This window comes from Cherax quadricarinatus, chromosome 92 (genome assembly GCF_038502225.1).
Source record: "Cherax quadricarinatus isolate ZL_2023a chromosome 92, ASM3850222v1, whole genome shotgun sequence".
Lineage (NCBI taxonomy): Eukaryota > Metazoa > Arthropoda > Malacostraca > Decapoda > Parastacidae > Cherax > Cherax quadricarinatus.
The window spans coordinates 4,329,308-4,350,670 of NC_091383.1; the positions used below are offsets into that span (position 1 = coordinate 4,329,308).

General features: G+C 41.3%; 1 protein-coding gene across 10 annotated transcripts in view; it reads left to right on the top strand.

The window, feature by feature from the left end:
* Positions 1-16,161, top strand: part of LOC128698345 (protein bric-a-brac 2) — a 330,205-nt gene extending 314,044 nt beyond the window's left edge. For all 10 annotated transcript variants that reach the window (XM_070104473.1, XM_070104472.1, XM_070104474.1 and 7 more), the window contains 2 exons: positions 6,110-6,428; positions 13,680-16,161. In XM_070104473.1, coding sequence (XP_069960574.1) covers positions 6,110-6,428; positions 13,680-14,093 — 733 coding nt within the window. In that variant the 3' untranslated portion in view covers positions 14,094-16,161. The remainder of the gene's footprint in view (positions 1-6,109; positions 6,429-13,679) is intronic.
* Positions 16,162-21,363: the final 5,202 nt, after the last annotated feature.

Sequence of the window (21,363 nt, forward strand, 5' to 3'; positions counted from 1 at the left end):
GGCAGGGCGACCCAAAGGAAGAAATGCATTCACCATCATTCATTAAGTAGCTGTACTCATCTATATGTGGTTACATTGATCAAATCCTAGCTCCTGGCCCTGCCTCTCAACATACCACTTGCCAAATTCACTCCCTGATCAAATCCTAGCTCCTGGCCCTGCCTCTCAACATACCACTTGCCAAATACACTCCCTGATCAAATCCCAGCTCCTGGCCCTGCCTCTCAACATACCACTTGCCAAATTCACTCCCTGATCAAATCCTAGCTCCTGGCCCTGCCTCTCAACATACCACTTACCAGATTCACTCTGATTAAATCCTAGCTCCTGGCCCTGCCTCTCAACAAGTTATTTGAAAAATTCACTCCCTCACTATCACGTTGAATAGAAAAAAGCACAGATGTTTTAAAATAACTGGAACAAGGTGATGAAGGTATCAAAAAATATAAGCAATGGGAGATTGTATATCAGATTGGAGGGAGGGAGTATGGAGGAACCATTTGTGTTTTGATATTTGGGAGTGGACTTGTCAGTGGATGATTCTACAAGAGATGATTTGAATCATAGAATACAATTGATAAGAGGGGGAAAAAGGTGAATGGTGCATTGAGGTATCTGTGGAGACAGTGACCCTTATCCATGAGACTAAAAAGAAAATATAAATAAGTATAGTGGTACAGTACTATTGTATGGCTGTGAAGTATTGGTAGGCCTTCTGCAGTGTTCCTCCTTTCTTATGTTCTTATGTTATAAATGTTGCAGCAGCGAGGAGGAGGCTGGAAACAGTGCAGCTGTCAAGTTTGAGGGCAATGTGTTGTGAATATTATGCAGAGAATTTGGAGATTAGGAAGAGATACGGAGTTACTAAAAGTACTGTTCAGAGGGCTGAGGAAGGGTTGTTGAGGTGGTTTGGTCATATAAGGAGTATGATGAAAAATAGGATGACTAGGAGTGTATAAATCTGGGGTGATGGGAAATAGGATTAGGGGTCATCCTAGGTAACGTTGGAGGGAGGGAGTTAAGGAGGTATTAAGTGCGAGGGGCTTGGGCATCCAACAGGTTGGTTATGTGAGTGTTTTAGGTAGGAGCAAGTGGAGGCAAGTGGTTTTTATGATTTGATGTTCTGTTGGAGTGTGAGCAAGGTAACATTTATGAAGCAATTCAGAAAAACTGGTTAGCAGGACTTGAGTCCTGGAGGTGGGAAGTACATAGCCTGCACTCTGAAGGAGGAGTAGTGATGTTGCAGTTTTGAGGGTCTTCTGAACCATAATGTCACTTTATCTCTGGCAAGACAGTGATTAAATGAGTGACGGTGAAAGCATTTTCCCTTTTTCTGAAATGCCGTACATATTTGGAAGATGACCGGTGTGTTAGACAATATATCTTGAAACATTGTTGTGGACTACTTACTTAATGTTGATAGTCATTATAAAAGATGTGTGGCAAACAGAGAGAGCGATTACTGAGTAGGAGAGTCAGTGATCATGTCTTGAAAAAAATATTCTGTTGCAAGTCTAAAAGAGAGTGGGTACTGTACCTTAGTGTACTATACTGTAGTGTATGTACCATTGTGTACTGCAGTGTAAGTACCATAATGTACTGTAGTGTATGTACCATTGTGTACTGCAGTGTAAGTACCATAATGTACTGTAGTGTATGTACCATTGTGTACTGCAGTGTAAGTACCATAATGTACTGTAGTGTATGTACCATTGTGTACTGCAGTGTAAGTACCATAATGTACTGTAGTGTATGTACCATTGTGTACTGCAGTGTAAGTACCATAATGTACTGTAGTGTATGTACCATTGTGTACTGCAGTGTAAGTACCATAATGTACTGTAGTGTATGTACCATTGTGTACTGCAGTGTAAGTACCATAATGTACTGTAGTGTATGTACCATTGTGTACTGCAGTGTAAGTACCATAATGTACTGTAGTGTATGTACCATTGTGTACTGCAGTGTAAGTACCATAATGTACTGTAGTGTATGTACCATTGTGTACTGCAGTGTAAGTACCATAATGTACTGTAGTGTATGTACCATTGTGTACTGCAGTGTAAGTACCATAATGTACTGTAGTGTATGTACCATTGTGTACTGCAGTGTAAGTACCATAATGTACTGTAGTGTATGTACTGTAGTGTACTGCAGTGTAAGTACCATAATGTACTGTAGTGTATGTACCATTGTGTACTGCAGTGTAAGTACCATAATGTACTGTAGTGTATGTACTGTAGTGTACTGCAGTGTAAGTACCATAATGTACTGTAGTGTATGTACCATTGTGTACTGCAGTGTAAGTACCATAATGTACTGTAGTGTATGTACTGTAGTGTACTGCAGTGTAAGTACCATAATGTACTGTAGTGTATGTACCATTGTGTACTGCAGTGTAAGTACCATAATGTACTGTAGTGTATGTACTGTAGTGTACTGCAGTGTAAGTACCATAATGTACTGTAGTGTATGTACCATTGTGTACTGCAGTGTAAGTACCATAATGTACTGTAGTGTATGTACTGTAGTGTAAGTACCATAATGTACTGTAGTGTATGTACCATTGTGTACTGCAGTGTAAGTACCATAATGTACTGTAGTGTATGTACTGTAGTGTACTGTACTGCACTGTACTGCACTGTAGTGTACTGTACTGCACTGTAGTGTACTGTACTGTAGTGTACTGTACTGTAGTATACTGTAGTGTACTGTACTGTAGTGTACTGTACTGTAGTATACTGTACTGTAGTATACTGTAGTGTACTGTACTGTAGTGTACTGTACTGTAGTATACTGTACTGTAGTATACTGTAGTGTACTGTACTGTAGTGTACTGTACTGTAGTACACTGTACTGTAGTATACTGTAGTGTACTGTACTGTAGTGTACTGTACTGTAGTGTACTGTACTGTATTGTACTGTACTGTAGTATACTGTACTGTAGTACACTGTACTGTAGTGTACTGTACTGTAGTATACTGTACTGTAGTGTACTGTACTGTGCTGTAGTGTAGTGTACTGTAGTGTACTGTACTGTAGTATACTGTACTGTAGTGTACTGTACTGTAGTGTAGTGTACTGTACTGTACTGTAGTGTACTGTACTGTAGTATACTGTACTGTAGTGTACTGTACTGTGCTGTAGTGTACTGTACTGTAGTGTACTGTACTGTAGTGTACTGTACTGTAGTGTACTGTACTGTAGTGTACTGTACTGTGCTGTAGTGTAGTGTACTGTACTGTAGTGTACTGTACTGTAGTACTGTAGTACTGTATACTGTAGTAGTGTACTGTACTGTAGTGTACTGTACTGTACTGTATGTACTGTGCTGTACTGTGTGTAGTGTACTGTTGTACTGTACTGTAGTGTACACTGTAGTATACATACTGTGTAGTTTACTGTGTACTGTAGCACTACTGTACTGCACTGTAGTGTACTGTACTGTAGTGTACTGTACTGTAGTACACTGTACTGTAGTACACTGTACTGTACTGTAGCATACTGTGCTGTACTGTAGCATACTGTGCTGTACTGTAGCATACTGTGTTGTACTGTAGCATACTGTGTTGTACTGTAGCATACTGTGCTGTACTGTAGCATACTGTGTTGTACTGTGCTGTATTGTAGCATACTGTGCTGCACTGTAGCATACTGTGTTGTACTGTAGCATACTGTGCTGTACTGTAGCATACTGTGCTGTACTGTCCTGTATTGTAGCATACTGTGCTGCACTGTAGCATACTGTGCTGCACTGTAGCATACTGTGCTGCACTGTAGCATACTGTGCTGTACTGTAGCATACTGTGCTGTACTGTAGCATACTGTGCTGTACGGTAGCATACTGTGCTGTACGGTAGCATACTGTGCTGCACTGTAGCATACTGTGCTGTACTGTAGCATACTGTGCTGTACTGTAGCATACTGTGCTGTACTGTAGCATACTGTGCTGTACTGTAGCATACTGTGCTGCACTGTAGCATACTGTGCTGTACTGTGCTGTACGGTAGCATACTGTGCTGTACTGTAGCATACTGTGCTGTACTGTAGCATACTGTGCTGCACTGTAGCATACTGTGCTGTACTGTAGCATACTGTGCTGTACTGTAGCAGACTGTGCTGTACTGTAGCATACTGTGTTGTACTGTAGCATACTGTGCTGTACTGTAGCATACTGTGTTGTACTGTAGCATACTGTGCTGCACTGTAGCATACTGTGCTGTACTGTAGCATACTGTGCTGTACTGTAGCATACTGTGCTGTACTGTAGCATACTGTGCTGTACTGTAGCATACTGTGCTGTACTGTAGCATACTGTGCTGCACTGTAGCATACTGTGCTGTACTGTAGCATACTGTGCTGTACTGTAGCATACTGTGCTGTACTGTAGCATACTGTGCTGTACTGTAGCATACTGTGCTGTACTCTAGCATACTGTGCTGTACAGTAGCATACTGTGCTGTACTGTAGCATACTGTGCTGTACGGTAGCATACTGTGCTGTACGGTAGCATACTGTGCTGTACTGTAGCATACTGTGCTGTACTGTAGCGTACTGTGCTGTACTGTAGCATACTGTGCTGTACTGTAGCATACTGTGCTGTACGGTAGCATACTGTGCTGTACTGTAGCATACTGTGCTGTACTGTAGCATACTGTGCTGTACGGTAGCATACTGTGCTGTACTGTAGCATACTGTGCTGTACTGTAGCATACTGTGCTGTACTGTAGCATACTGTGCTGCACTGTAGCATACTGTGCTGTACTGTAGCATACTGTGCTGCACTGTAGCATACTGTGCTGCACTGTAGCATACTGTGCTGCACTGTAGCATACTGTGCTGCACTGTACTGTAGAGTCCCCTGTACTAAGGTGGAACCATTGTAAAAGTCTTCAAGGGAAAACTGGATCACTACTCTGGGGTGTACCAGATAAACCAGACTGATGGATGACTGGACTGCCAACAACAATAGCTTGGTTGACCAGGCAATCAATAAGGAGGCCTGGCTCAGAGCCAAGCTGTGAGAGCAGGAAAACTCTTAAAACAGGTCTTGGGTAAAAATCACTGCAAAGTGATGTACCCAACAAACTGGCCATCATTTTTTTTCAACATACTGGCCGTACCCGCAAGGCACCCTGCCTTGGGGCGACTTACAAAGAAAACCCAAAGTTTTTCTTTTTAAATTTAGTAATAAGAGCAAATACACAAATAACCCGCACATAGAAGAGAGGAGCTTACGACGACGTTTCGGTCCGACTTGGACCATTTACAAAGTTAAGGAATAAAATTATATTGAATCTGGCTATGGATCAAGCCTTATTTCCCCCCATTTCTAGGCATTTTATAAACCCTACATGTTTAGCTCTTCCTCAAGAATATCATAATAATCATCTATTCCAGTGATGATGCACGACTCCTTGAGGATTTTGTTTCTCCGTAAATATTATAAAAATCTAATTACAAAATATACATTGCACGTAGAGGCTTATATGCGTTAGTGAGTCGTGATGAGTGGTTTTTCTGATTTGATGTGCTGTTGGAGTGTGAGCAAGGTAACATTTATGAAGGAATTCAGGGGAAACCAGTTACGACTCACAAAATCCTGCTAACACAATTGTGAACAAACCAGGGAATGGGTAGGGTTGTTGAACCATGGGTTCAAACCCCACCCGTTCCGTGGTTTGAAACCAGTTATCCCTCTTTCAGAGTACCTGCACTCTGAAAGAGAGGTGAAAATATAGTTCAGAGGGTCATCTGAATTATGTCAGGATGTATCTGGCAAGACAGTGATTGAATGAGTGATGGTGAAAGTGTTTCCTCTTTTTTCAAGTCACCGTACCTTGTGTGGGAGACAGCTAGTGAGTTAAAAAATGCTTTTTTTTTTTTCTTTAAGACACTGGCTGTCTCCCCTCCCAAGGTGACTCGGAAAAGGAGAGACAAAAACTTTCCTTCCTTTTACATTTAGTAATTTATACTGGAAAAGGAGTTACTGTCTTCTTGCTCCCTATCTTTCGGTCACTTCTTATGACACACACAGCTTATGGACATAAGATTCTTTTTCACTTTCCCATAGAGAAAAAATACACTTACATTTCCTTAATTTTTTCAGAGGTGAAATGACAGTGGCAGCTGAAGATTTAACTTCACTTCTGAAGACGGCAGAGATTCTCCAGGTCTCGGGCTTAGCTCCGTCTGATTCCTCCGCTACTGTCAATCCCCACACTGATTGTTCAACGGCAGGAAATGTTCGATCTTCATCTGCTTCCTCATCATCATCATCTTCTAACCTTGCCTCAGCATCCAGGCCTTCAAGAACAGTTAAAACATCATCTCATCAAACCTCAACTCCGCCTGCTAGACCCAAATCCAGAGACAGCATGATCAATCCCACAGACTTTATGGATGTTGATATGACCTGTGTAAAAGAGGTTAGTAGTCACTTAATTTAAAAGGATCTAATGTTTATACAGTAGGACCCTCGTATCCACAGGGTATATGCTCCAAGGACCTGCCGTGGACACCGAAACTGTGGATGGTAGCAAACCCTATATATAAGTCCTGTACATACCTATTACAGTGGACCCCCGGTTAACGATATTTTTTCACTCCAGAAGTATGTTCAGGTGCCAGTACTGACCGAATTTGTTCCCATAAGAAATATTGTGAAGTAGATTAGTCCATTTCAGACCCCCAAACATACACGTACAAACGCACTTACATAAATATACTTACATAATTGGTCACATTTGGAGGTAATCGTTATGCGGGGGTCCACTGTATAAAGATTAATTGATAAATTATGCACAATATATGGAGACATATCACTTTTTAACTGATGGGAAGCTCTTCGCAACTTCTCTTAGGCTTTGAACAGCTGCTGGCTTACCTACTCTCAGAGTCTGGCCATGGGCCAGGCTCATCTGGTGCTTGCCTGGTCAACCAGGCTGTTGCTGCTGGAGGCCTGCTGCCCCACGTATCCATCACAGCCTGGTTGTTCCAGCACTTGGTGAAGACACATGTCCAGCTTCTCTACTTTTGTGGCTTTGGGGTTGTTACTATGCAAAATTAAGAGGTATTTTTGGGCCACAGTAAACCATGGATAACTGAAACTGCGGATAACGAATTGGTGAAACAGGAGTTCTGCTGTACATAATTTACCTCATTCTTGCATATTTAGTACAGGTGTCCATTGTTTTACGTTGTACATGCATTCCAGGTTGTGAAACATTGATTTACAAAGTGTAATCAAATCAGGGACTGGGTGGGGTTTGAAGCCATGGCAAGTGAGTCTTAAAATTCTAGGCCAGTGTATTAACCCCTTGCTGTCCAAACATAGATCTACATTCTTACCGCTAGCACTCCAAATGTAGATCAATGTTTTATTTTTCCTGCCTCCAAATTTGGGACAATTGGTCTGAGATGCATGGTCAGTATAGAATGGGTCTGAACACTCAGTGTGTACAGTATTAAAAAAATCTGGGACCCCTTAGTACCTTGTAGGAACACCAGTTCAGTTGAGTGTAAACTAGAGCAAACAGCATGGCAAACACGAGGAATTCATTGATTTCGTGTCATATTAACACTTCCCTTTTAAGAGGAAAGTGATGTTGACCCTGAGTTTAGTGGCTTTGAGATGGATGTGGCCACAAGTGTTTGAGGAAATATCAAAAACCTCAATAATCACCCATGTGCAACATTTCTGCAACATCTTTTCAATTTTGATACCACTGGTAGTGTCATCCTGCCAGAATGTCCTATAACCTGTCCTAAGTAAAAAGAAACAATTCTGGAACATGTGTAATATGTGTTTGGCAGGCCGGCTGGCTGGCTGGCTGGGCGGCGGCTGGCTGGTTGGGTGGTTGATTGATTTTGGTTGTCTCTGTCTTTGTCTGTCTGTCTGTCTATATCTATCTCTGCCTGTCTGTCTGTCTACATCTATCTCTGCCTGTCTGTCTGTCTGTATCTATCTCTGCCTGTTTCTGTATCTCTGTCTATCTCTGACTCACAGGTACAAATCTTTCTTCTTTCTTTCAACACACCGGCCGTATCCCACCGAGGTGGGGCGGCTCAAAAGGAAAAACGAAAGTTTCTCCTTTTACATTTAGTAATATGTACAGGAGAAGAGGTTACTAGTCCCCTGCTCCTGGCATTTTAGTCACCTCTTACGACACGCATGGCTTATGAAGGAAGAATTTTGTTCCACTTCCCCACGGAGATAAGAGGAAATAAACAAGAATAAGGTAGGTAGACAGCAACCACCCAGGGAAGTACTACCGTCCTGCCAGATGACTGTGAAACAAAAACCTGTAACTGTTTTGCATGATGGTAGGATTGCTGGTTTCTTTTTCTGTCTCATAAACACGCCAAGATAACAGGGATATCTTGCTACTCCTACTTACACTTTGGTCACACTTCACAGACACGCACATGCATATATATATATACATACATCTAGGTTTTTCTCCTTTTTCTAAATAGCTCTTGTTCTTTTTTATTTCTTCTATTGTCCATGGGGAAGTGGAAAAGAATCTTTCCTCTGTAAGCCATGCGTGTCGTATGAGGCGACTAAAATGCCGGGAGCAATGGGCTAGTAACCCCTTCTCCTGTATACAATTACTAAAAAAGAGAAGAAGAAAAACTTTATAAAACTGGGTTGCTTAAATGTGCGTGGATGTAGTGCGGATGACAAGAAACAGATGATTGCTGATGTTATGAATGAAAAGAAGTTGGATGTCCTGGCCCTAAGCGAAACAAAGCTGAAGGGGGTAGGAGAGTTTCAGTGGGGGGAAATAAATGGGATTAAATCTGGAGTATCTGAGAGAGTTAGAGCAAAGGAAGGGGTAGCAGTAATGTTAAATGATCAGTTATGGAAGGAGAAAAGAGAATATGAATGTGTAAATTCAAGAATTATGTGGATTAAAGTAAAGGTTGGATGCGAGAAGTGGGTCATAATAAGCGTGTATGCACCTGGAGAAGAGAGGAATGCAGAGGAGAGAGAGAGATTTTGGGAGATGTTAAGTGAATGTATAGGAGCCTTTGAACCAAGTGAGAGAGTAATTGTGGTAGGGGACTTGAATGCTAAAGTAGGAGAAACTTTTAGAGAGGGTGTGGTAGGTAAGTTTGGGGTGCCAGGTGTAAATGATAATGGGAGCCCTTTGATTGAACTTTGTATAGAAAGGGGTTTAGTTATAGGTAATACATATTTTAAGAAAAAGAGGATAAATAAGTATACACGATATGATGTAGGGCGAAATGACAGTAGTTTGTTGGATTATGTATTGGTAGATAAAAGACTGTTGAGTAGACTTCAGGATGTACATGTTTATAGAGGGGCCACAGATATATCAGATCACTTTCTAGTTGTAGCTACACTGAGAGTAAAAGGTAGATGGGATACAAGGAGAATAGAAGCATCAGGGAAGAGAGAGGTGAAGGTTTATAAACTAAAAGAGGAGGCAGTTAGGGTAAGATATAAACAGCTATTGGAGGATAGATGGGCTAATGAGAGCATAGGCAATGGGGTCGAAGAGGTATGGGGTAGGTTTAAAAATGTAGTGTTAGAGTGTTCAGCAGAAGTTTGTGGTTACAGGAAAGTGGGTGCAGGAGGGAAGAGGAGCGATTGGTGGAATGATGATGTAAAGAGAGTAGTAAGGGAGAAAAAGTTAGCATATGAGAAGTTTTTACAAAGTAGAAGTGATGCAAGGAGGGAAGAGTATATGGAGAAAAAGAGAGAAGTTAAGAGAGTGGTGAAGCAATGTAAAAAGAGAGCAAATGAGAGAGTGGGTGAGATGTTATCAACAAATTTTGTTGAAAATAAGAAAAAGTTTTGGAGTGAGATTAACAAGTTAAGAAAGCCTAGAGAACAAATGGATTTGTCAGTTAAAAATAGGAGAGGAGAGTTATTAAATGGAGAGTTAGAGGTATTGGGAAGATGGAGGGAATATTTTGAGGAATTGTTAAATGTTGATGAAGATAGGGAAGCTGTGATTTCGTGTATAGGGCAAGGAGGAATAACATCTTGTAGGAGTGAGGAAGAGCCAGTTGTGAGTGTGGGGGAAGTTCGTGAGGCAGTAGGTAAAATGAAAGGGGGTAAGGCAGCCGGGATTGATGGGATAAAGATAGAAATGTTAAAAGCAGGTGGGGATATAGTTTTGGAGTGGTTGGTGCAATTATTTAATAAATGTATGGAAGAGGGTAAGGTACCTAGGGATTGGCAGAGAGCATGCATAGTTCCTTTGTATAAAGGCAAAGGGGATAAAAGAGAGTGCAAAAATTATAGGGGGATAAGTCTGTTGAGTGTACCTGGTAAAGTGTATGGTAGAGTTATAATTGAAAGAATTAAGAGTAAGACGGAGAATAGGATAGCAGATGAACAAGGAGGCTTTAGGAAAGGTAGGGGGTGTGTGGACCAGGTGTTTACAGTGAAACATATAAGTGAACAGTATTTAGATAAGGCTAAAGAGGTCTTTGTGGCATTTATGGATTTGGAAAAGGCGTATGACAGGGTGGATAGGGGGGCAATGTGGCAGATGTTGCAAGTGTATGGTGTAGGAGGTAGGTTACTGAAAGCAGTGAAGAGTTTTTACGAGGATAGTGAGGCTCAAGTTAGAGTATGTAGGAAAGAGGGAAATTTTTTCCCAGTAAAAGTAGGCCTTAGACAAGGATGTGTGATGTCACCGTGGTTGTTTAATATATTTATAGATGGGGTTGTAAGAGAAGTAAATGCGAGGGTCTTGGCAAGAGGCGTGGAGTTAAAAGATAAAGAATCACACACAAAGTGGGAGTTGTCACAGCTGCTCTTTGCTGATGACACTGTGCTCTTGGGAGATTCTGAAGAGAAGTTGCAGAGATTGGTGGATGAATTTGGTAGGGTGTGCAAAAGAAGAAAATTAAAGGTGAATACAGGAAAGAGTAAGGTTATGAGGATAACAAAAAGATTAGGTGATGAAAGATTGAATATCAGATTGGAGGGAGAGAGTATGGAGGAGGTGAACGTATTCAGATATTTGGGAGTGGACGTGTCAGCGGATGGGTCTATGAAAGATGAGGTGAATCATAGAATTGATGAGGGAAAAAGAGTGAGTGGTGCACTTAGGAGTCTGTGGAGACAAAGAACTTTGTCCTTGGAGGCAAAGAGGGGAATGTATGAGAGTATAGTTTTACCAACGCTCTTATATGGGTGTGAAGCGTGGGTGATGAATGTTGCAGTGAGGAGAAGGCTGGAGGCAGTGGAGATGTCATGTCTGAGGGCAATGTGTGGTGTGAATATAATGCAGAGAATTCGTAGTTTGGAAGTTAGGAGGAGGTGCGGGATTACCAAAACTGTTGTCCAGAGGGCTGAGGAAGGGTTGTTGAGGTGGTTCGGACATGTAGAGAGAATGGAGCGAAACAGAATGACTTCAAGAGTGTATCAGTCTGTAGTGGAAGGAAGGCGGGGTAGGGGTCGGCCTAGGAAGGGTTGGAGGGAGGGGGTAAAGGAGGTTTTGTGTGCGAGGGGCTTGGACTTCCAGCAGGCATGCGTGAGCGTGTTTGATAGGAGTGAATGGAGACAAATGGTTTTTAATACTTGACGTGCTGTTGGAGTGTGAGCAAAGTAACATTTATGAAGGGATTCAGGGAAACCGGCAGGCCGGACTTGAGTCCTGGAGATGGGAAGTACAGTGCCTGCACTCTGAAGGAGGGGTGTTAATGTTGCAGTTTAAAAACTGTAGTGTAAAGCACCCTTCTGGCAAGACAGTGATGGAGTGAATGATGGTGAAAGTTTTTCTTTTTCGGGCCACCCTGCCTTGGTGGGAATCGGCCGGTGTGATAATAAAAAAAAAAAATAAAAAAAAAAAAGAATCAGCAAGAAAATAGAAGAAAACCCAGAGGGGTGTGTATATATGTGCTTGTATATGTATGTGTAGTGTGACCTAAGTGTAAGTAGAAGTAGCAAGACATACCTGAAATCTTGCATGTTTATGAGACAGAAAAAAGATACCAGCAATCCTGCCATCAAGTAAAACAATTACAGGCTTTCGTTTTACACTCACTTGGCAGGACGGTAGTACCTCCCTGGGTGGTTGCTGTCTACCAACCTACTACCTATAACAGGTACAAATATATAATTATTATACATAGTGTAAATTACCTAGGATAACCCAAAAAATCCAGACAAAGTGCTGTACTTTGCTTGTAGATATAAGGCATAATAAGTATGACTGGCAAGTAATACGCATTTTCACTTGTTTAGGAATCAGACGTGACGACTCTGCATTGTGTGTAATATCTGTTAGTTCATGAGTGGCCCTCTGAGACAGAAAGAAAGACAAGCAGATAGAGACAGGAAGACAGTCACATAGGCAGACAGAAAGACAGATAAACAGAGACAGAGCTAGACAGATAGACAGACAAACAGATAGATGTGTTTATATGTAAGTGACAACAAATAAAGCCAAGGCAGTGCAGGATCATCAAGTGTCACTCCACTGCCGCACTGTCAGCACTGGAGTTACCCTCGTCTTACACCGTGCTTCAAGGAGTTTCATATATACTCCAGCATGTCTAAAATATTGCTGGGACCTAAAAATACTTTGTTCATATATAGTGTATTTCTAGACAATAGTAGGTGACCAAGGTAGGTGAAAATGTTCACCTGTCAGTGTGTTTGTGACTATTTGAGTACTATTTCAGTACCTAATATTAGTGTCACAACAAACATTGGCTATGAAATCACAAGAACTACTACAAATTGTAATATCAGTACATAAAAATTATATAAATTAAAAAAAAAAAAGAGGAAAAAAAGGTATATCGGGAACACTTCTGCAAGCGGCAGGATTCCATGTTGCCATCAGGTGAGCATCCAGCGCCAACTTTGCGGTTTTATATCCCGGTAAGTACTGACCGTAAAATTTATTTTTGGTCTTATTACACACAGAAAATTGCCCTCTTTAATTTAAAAAACTTTTTTTTTTCCTTCAAAATATTCAGAGTGCTGGGCAAGAGAACATAGATCTACATTTGGACTGTTAAGGGGTTAAGCACTGAGTTTTATGATTCACTCGCCATGGGTTTAAACCCCACCTGTTCTATGACTAGTTTTCAGTTGTAATATTACAATTTCATAAGTCATTTTTAGAGTGTCTAGACCAGTGGTGCAGCCTCCAGTGTGAGGGAAGAGGAGGCTAATGAACTTAATTAAAGCCCTGCAGATGCAGATGCTTTTTTTCAGTTAATGGTTGATTTTTCACTATATTACATTAACCATTGAGCACAAAAAGCATGACAGTTTGAGACATTACACTTGCTGTATTTTTTGACTTACAAGGGTGCTTGTGGTACCATGTTTCCAAGCAGTTGTAACATAACGTTAGTAAGCAACTGCTAAAGTTTAACCTTGAGCATATAAGGCACAGGATGATTTTTCCAAGACTCTTCTGAGAGGAAAAAAGTACACCTTATATATGTACTAAAAAATACAGTACTTACTGTCTCGTGCTGCTGCATCATTAAGAGAAATATTTTCTTGTATTATTGTAGTACCTCTTCCATAGAATGGCATTAGTAGAAGAATCCCAGGAATTCAAACAACTTAAAAAAGATTTTTTTTTTTGTATTGCAAGAAGTTCAAATTGAATGTTATGGTATTTTGCAATGCAGGAAGTTCAAAGTGAATATTATGGTATTTTGTTTTGCAGGAAGTTCAAAGTGCAGATGAAGAGGAAAATGAAGAACAAATTACAAAAGATTCATCTTCCCAGCCTCCAGGGAAGCTAGATCCAACTTTCCAGCAGAATTTGTCAACATTTTCACCTTCCTACGACCCCCTTGACCACCCAACAACCTCGACGAGTTCAGTACACGATACCAGTCCAGCATTACCTGTCAAATCTGACCCAGATGTGACAGCAGATATTAATGTTATTGCGGAAGATCCACATCCCTTCACTTGTCCACATTGTCAGGAACATCACAGAGAGATGGACACCTTGGTTACTCACTTAAGAGTCAGGCATCCTAGTAAGGCCAGTTTTACATGCGGTTGTGGTCGTGTCTATACTCGGCAAATGTACCACCAAGCTCATGCAAGAGTCTGTTCTAATACGTCTTAGATGTTGCATTTGTGTTAAATCTTTCTTTCAACACACCGGCCGTATCCCACCGAGGCGGGGCGGCCCAAAAGGAAAAACGAAAGTATTTGTGTTAAATATTGTAATTAATCTTTTGATTAAATGTGTGTGTCTACACAATGTAATATCAGCTAGTTTATTTATATGGATATTGTTACTAAAATTTTGAATGTCAGAAGATGCCTCAGATCGCTCTGAAGCTCAAGAAGTGAGCAGGATTTAAAACCATTGCACAGGACATTATTATAATTTATTTGTTTCTAGTTAGATTTGCAATCTGGAGTATTTTAAGACTAATTACTAATATCCGATCAGTCTCTATTTATATATTTCATTATTACTGCAGCCAAAGAATAAAAATTAAAATTTATAAGGCTTAGTTTTAAGTAGTGCTGCACTTTTTGTCATAACATTTGACAGAAACTCAAGTTAGCTCCAGTTTCTTGAATCAAGAGCCCTTCCACAGCATCAAGACTACCCCTTTTGAAGGTTGTCATAACATACCTTATCGGTGATTGTAAATCTTGGAAAGTTTATAACACGACTGAAGATGTGTGGGATTTGTGCTGAAAGTGCAGTTGGAAAATACCAATAAACTTCCATCGAGATGTAGTTAACCCAACAGCATTGAATCGTAGAAATAATGGAGGGATTTGGATGTGTTTTTAGTATGCTATTGATTGGTTCTTTCTAAGACCTTTTTAACTCTTGTAACTTTTGCCATAATGTTACATTAATGAAATTTTGAGAGTCCAAACAGCCTTGAAAATAAAGGTGCCCCCAAATCCAACAATGGCGGAGAGTGAGGCATAAGTGTATAGGTAAAAATTTGACCATTTTGTGTAAAATCATATGGATTTTTTTAACATGTCAGCTGTCTCCTGCTGAGGCAGGATGACCCAAAAAAGAAAGAAAAACACTTTCACCATCATTCACACAACCACTTACTTTGTAGAGGCGCTCAGATACGACAATTTAGATGTCATTCCAAACAGTTAATATCCCAATTTTTATTCCCATCAACCCTTAAACTGTCCAAACGTAGATCTACTTTTTTTTTACATAAGAAACAATGTAAAATCAATTGTAGATCTACATTCGGAGCACTACACATGTGAACGTAGATCTACTTTTGTAGCACTACACATGTGAACGTAGATCTACTTTTGTAGCACTACACATGTGAACGTAGATCTACTTTTGTAGCACTACACATGTGAACGTAGATCTACTTTTGTAGCACTACACATGTGAACGTAGATCTACTTTTGTAGCACTACACATGTGAACGTAGATCTACTTTTGTAGCACTACACATGTGAACGTAGATCTACTTTTGTAGCACTACACATGTGAACGTAGATCTACTTTTGTAGCACTACACATGTGAACGTAGATCTACTTTTGTAGCACTACACATGTGAACGTAGATCTACTTTTGTAACACTACACATGTGAACGTAGATCTGCTTGGTCCGTTTACGGGTTAAAAGTTAAATAACGTTAAATATCAGTTCGACTCTTCTGAACGGCTTCGGTATTGTTATTCCTACATATGAACAACTGTGAATGATTAGGAACCACCCTCATCCAAATCTCGAATTACACTTCTCACACCTCGACTCTCTTTCCTTGGGATGGAGTTAGGCTCTCTGATTGGTTATTAGAAGATGAATTAGAGTTACCCTATTGGCTAGAGCAATGTCACCATTTTATGTGACCTAATTGGACTTAAACTTTAAAAAGCTACCCTAGAGCTGGTCCCTGTATTGGGCTTTACAATGCTAAAGGAAGACGTTAAAAAGTAAAAATTTATATATAATGAACTATCAAAGAAATCAAAGGATATGGTAAACCAGCATTTTATTTATGTTCAAAGTTTGGAAGTATGGAAAACAAACCTTTATTTGGATAATGTTTCCTTTCTTGATGAAGGTGGAGATCTAAATCCAAGGAAACAGATCTATCTTCCTTTTTCTTGGCTGGAACCTATTGCTTCTCATTTCCAAGGTTCGGTTCAACTTTCACCAGTGCACTGCTTCCCCATGAATGTAATAATAATAATAATAACACTGTTACTCTAAGCAGGGCTGGATTAAGGCCTGGAGTTTATGGCCTGCAGCCCAGGGCCCTCCAGCTGGAGGGCCTCCAGGGTCCTCTACCAGCTGGAGGGCCTCCAGGGTCCTCTACCAGCTGGAGGGCCTCCAGGGTCCTCTACCAGCTGGAGGGCCTCCAGGGTCCTCTACCAGCTGGAGGGCCTCCAGGGTCCTCTCTACCAGCTGGAGGGCCTCCAGGGTCCTCTACCAGCTGGAGGGCCTCCAGGGTCCTCTACCAGCTGGAGGGCCTCCAGGGTCCTCCAGCTGGAGGGCCTCCAGAGATTAAGTGACAAGTGTTCACAGCTATTGCTGTAAATTTATATATTTTTTTTTCCCACCAAGGCAGGTTGACCTAAAAAGAAAAACGAAAGTCAAGTTTATAACTTCAGTATGTTATTTCATCATGTATATAATGAACTCTTCACTGGTGTGATTAGTTTTTTCCTTTTGAAAATATCATTTGGGGCTTAACAGTACCCCGTAGCCCAGGGGCCTCACAGTACCCTGTAGCCCAGGGGCCTCACAGTACCCTGTAGCCCAGGGGCCTCACAGTACCCTGTAGCCCAGGGGCCTCACAGTACCTGTAGCCCAGGGGCCTCACAGTACTCTGTAGCCCAGGGGCCTCACAGTACCCTGTAGCCCAGGGGCCTCTTAGTACCTGTAGCCCAGGGGCCTCACAGTACCCATAGCCCAGGGACCTCACAGTGCCTGTAGCCTAGGGGCCTCACACTACCTGTAGCCCAGGGGCCTCACAGTACTCTGTAGCCCAGGGGCCTCACAGTACCCTGTAGCCCAGGGGCCTCACAGTACCCTGTAGCCCAGGGGCCTCACAGTACCTGTAGCCCAGGGGCCTCACAGTACCCATAGCCCAGGGGCCTAGAGAATCTTAATCCGGCTCTGACTGTGAGTAGAGTTTTGTCAAATTTTGACTTGAAAGGCTCTACCTAGTGGGAAAAATTTACAATAAAAGCTCTAGAGGAAAACATTATCTCAATTAAAACTTTTGTCTACTTGTCTTGGGCCATATCTTTCAGCATTGTGCCTTCTAACCTGTTTATATTTTGTTCTGAGAAAGTTTTGAGTAACTTATTTTGAGTCTGGTAGTAAGATGGCACATGCAGAGTAAACCTTTGTTCTTTTTTAGTACTCCAACAGTCTCCCATCAAGGCAGGGTGGCCCACAAGAAAAGAAAAAACACTCATTATCATTCAGTCAGCTACTGTCCTGCCAGAAGTGTGCTAACATCACAGCTCAGATGACCCTCCATACTGTAGCATCCTCACCCATCCTCCAGAGTGCAGGCACTATGTGGGGGATTTCAAGATAAATTTCTCCATATGCTAATACTTCCCACCTTCAGGATTCAAGTCTGGCTAACCTTTATAAGTGACACTTTGCTCACACTCCAACAGAACTTTATGCATATACTCAGTTGCAATTGATACAACTGTATTGAATGAATTGATACAACTCTTTTAGATTATTATTGTATTTCAAGTGCTAGACCTGTGTGGGTCATTAAAAGCCACTTGTAATGAGGGCTCGATCCTCCATGTGCAGAAACGTTACCTAGCTGCCCTTGCCTAGTTGTTGGGTGTTTAGAGTGCAACATAGACTTTAAATGAAAGGTTTACTGTACACACATATTCTCTACCAGACTTGTGGGGACAGTCTTGATTCCCACACTTTACAAATAACCCGCATGTAGGAGAGAAGACGTTTATCATGATATTTCAATCCATTCTGGACCAATGTCATCTCACAACCACAATGGACCAAGTTGGACCAGAACATCATCATGCATTTTGGTTCATCTTGGACCATTGTTGAATCACAACTACATTGGACCAAGTTTGACCAGAAGATCATGCATTTTGGGTCATTCTGGACCATTGTTAAGTCATAACTACAATGGACCAAGTTGGACCAGAACATCACCATGCATTTTGGGTCATCCTGGATCACTGCTGAGTCACAACTACAATGGACCAATTGGGCCAGAATGTCACCATGCATTTTGGCCCATCCTGGACCATTGTCATGTCACCATCATGTAACCTAAGAGGGGTTATTTTTTATTTATTCCCGCCACGGCATTGTTACTTTACTCTCTCATAGGTTACTTTCGGTAAATGATAATATGTATATTGTGTTATCTGTGAGCTGGTAAAGAGATAATTCACATCATTAAGTTCAAGTATCTACAAGGTGTAAGATAGAGAGGCTAACACAACTACATGTAAGATAAGATTATCTTGGCTAAAGCTATTTGACTTTTATATGATATATAAATTTGATAAAACATTATATTTGCATTACAGTATTTATGTAATACAGTAATGTTGTATCTATATTACAGTAATACTGTATTGCAGAATGCACCCTTGTTGTTGTTAGGTAAGACACATATGCAACAGTTAGGTATCTTTATTTCGAAACGTTTCGCCTACACAGTAGGCTTCTTCAGTCGAGTACAGAAAAGTTGATAGAAGCAGAAGATACTTGAAGACGATGTAATCAGTCCATCACCCTTAAAGTTTTGAGGTGGTCAGTCCCTCAGTCTGGAGAAGAGTATTGTTCCATATTGTTTCATTCCATGGAACAATGCTCTTCTCCAGACTGAGGGACTGACCACCTCAAAACTTTAAGGATGATGGACTGATTACATCGTCTTCAAGTCTCTTCTGCTTCTATCAACTTTTCTGTACTCGACTGAAGAAGCCTACTGTGTAGGCGAAACGTTTCGAAATAAAGATACCTAACTGTTGCATATGTGTCTTACCTAACAACCTGTCGGTATTTTATACCATTTTAATGTTCAACCCTTGTTGTTATACACTATCTTAAATCTTCTCTAAGATACACTATCTTGAATCTTCTCTAAGACACACTATCTTGATTCTTCTTTTATGATTCACTGTCTTTGGTTTATTATTTATATGTAACTTCCCACAAAAGGATAGTATTGTTCTAGCCAAGATTTCATAAATGTACAAATTAAAATAAAAACCAAAGTTAATGGGGATAGTTTTATTGAATTACTTGAAGTTCAATTATTATTTACATTATTATTATTATTAGCAGGAGCAGGAGCTGCTGCCACTCTCCCCTTCCCTTCAAGTGAGTCTTCATGGTACTGTAGTAAGTTCCTCTCAATCCTAAAAATTGAATCTGTCCAATCCTTTCTTGGATTGAGCTTGATTGCCTTCTATTCCCTGAGCCACTGTATCATCATCATCATAATAATAATAATACTAATAATAATCTTTATTTTTATTTACTACCAGTACATGATACAACTTATACAGACCATAGCTGACATCAGTTACATACTATATAGGAAGCCCCTGGTTATGCAACCCACATCAGTCTACTAACACCCAGGTACCTACTTACTGCTAGGTGAACACGGACAACAGGTGTCTTGAGGAAATGCTCCATTGTTTCCACCCATACCAGAGATCAAACCATGGGCCTCAAATGTGTGAGCTGAGTGCACTACCAATCCAGCCACAGGATCCCTATGGATTAAACGCTCCTCCCCGGGAGTGAAATAATAGGTCAGTGTTGAATGTAATTACTTGGCTGCAGTCTATTTATTTTTAACATACAAGGCAAAAGCTGTTATTCCTCGGTCAAATTTTTATTTTGGAAGATTTTGGTCACAAAAATTTTTAAGGAATCAGAATATGTGTGATAAAATGCACCACTGGAGTCCCAATAATATACAATTTTCTTGTAATTTTTTTTTTTATTATTATTATCACACTGGCCGATTCCCACCAAGGCAGGGTGGCCACCAAGGCAGGGTGGCCCACCAAGGCAGGGTGGTCACCAAGGCAGGGTGGCCCACCAAGGCAGGGTGGCCCACCAAGGCAGGGTGGCCCACCAAGGCAGGGTGGCCCACCAAGGCAGGGTGGCCCACCAAGGCAGGGTGGCCCACCAAGGCAGGGTGGCCCACCAAGGCAGGGTGACCCACCAAGGCAGGGTGGCCCACCAAGGCAGGGTGGCCCACCAAGGCAGGGTGGCCACCAAGGCAGGGTGGCCCACCAAGGCAGGGTGACCCACCAAGGCAGGGTGGCCCACCAAGGCAGGGTGGCCCACCAAGGTAGGGTGGCCCAAAAAAGAAAAACTTTCACCATCATTCACTCCATCACTGTCTTGCCAGAAGGGTGCTTTACACTACAGTTATTCTAGTGTAATATTTTCTTGTAATGCTTCTCTAGTGTAATATTTTCTGAACATGATTAAAAAGGTAGATCCAAAATTGCATAATGCACATACAGACATTAATAATACATGCTATTTCATTTTAGACATACGTTTTCATTCACATTTATAAAAAAAATTATATTAAAGAGCTTTTTAAGAGAACCAACTGCTCAGTTCAAAAGCTAGACACTAATGTGCGGATTATTTGTGTATTGTTCCAGTCGTACGTAGTACAGTGGACCCCCGGTTTACGATATTATTTCATTCCAGAAGTATGTTCAGGTGCCAGTACTGACCGAATTTGTTCCCATAAGGAATATTGTGAATTAGATTAGTCCATTTCAGATCCCCAAACATACACGTACAAATGCACTTACATAAATACACTTACATAATTGGTCGCATTGGGAGCTGATCGTAAAGCGGGGGTCCACTGTATTGTGCCTTTTTATTTTTTAGGTTAGGAATACAGACGGGAGAGATACATGATTATATACACTTGGAAAATCCTAAAGGGATTAGTACCAAACTTGCACACGAAAATCATTCCCTATGAAAGCAAAACACTCGGCAGGCGATGCAACATCCCCCCAATGAAAACCAGGGGTGCCACTAGTACGAGAAGAGACAACACAATGAGTGTCAGAGGCCCAAGACTGTTCAACTGCCTCCCAGCATACATAAGGGGGATTACCAATAGACGCCTGGCTGTCTTCAAGAAGGCACTGGACAGGCACCTAAAGTCAGTACCTGACCAGCCGAGCTATGGTTCGTATGTCAGTTTGCATGCGGTCAGCAGTAACAGCCTGGGTGATCAGACCCTGATCCACCATGGGGCCTGGTCACAGACCCGGCTGTGGGGGCGTTGACCCCTGAAACTTTCTCCAGGTATACTCCAGCTTAGCTTAGATTCATTTTTATATACTGCACTAGAAACCAAATTA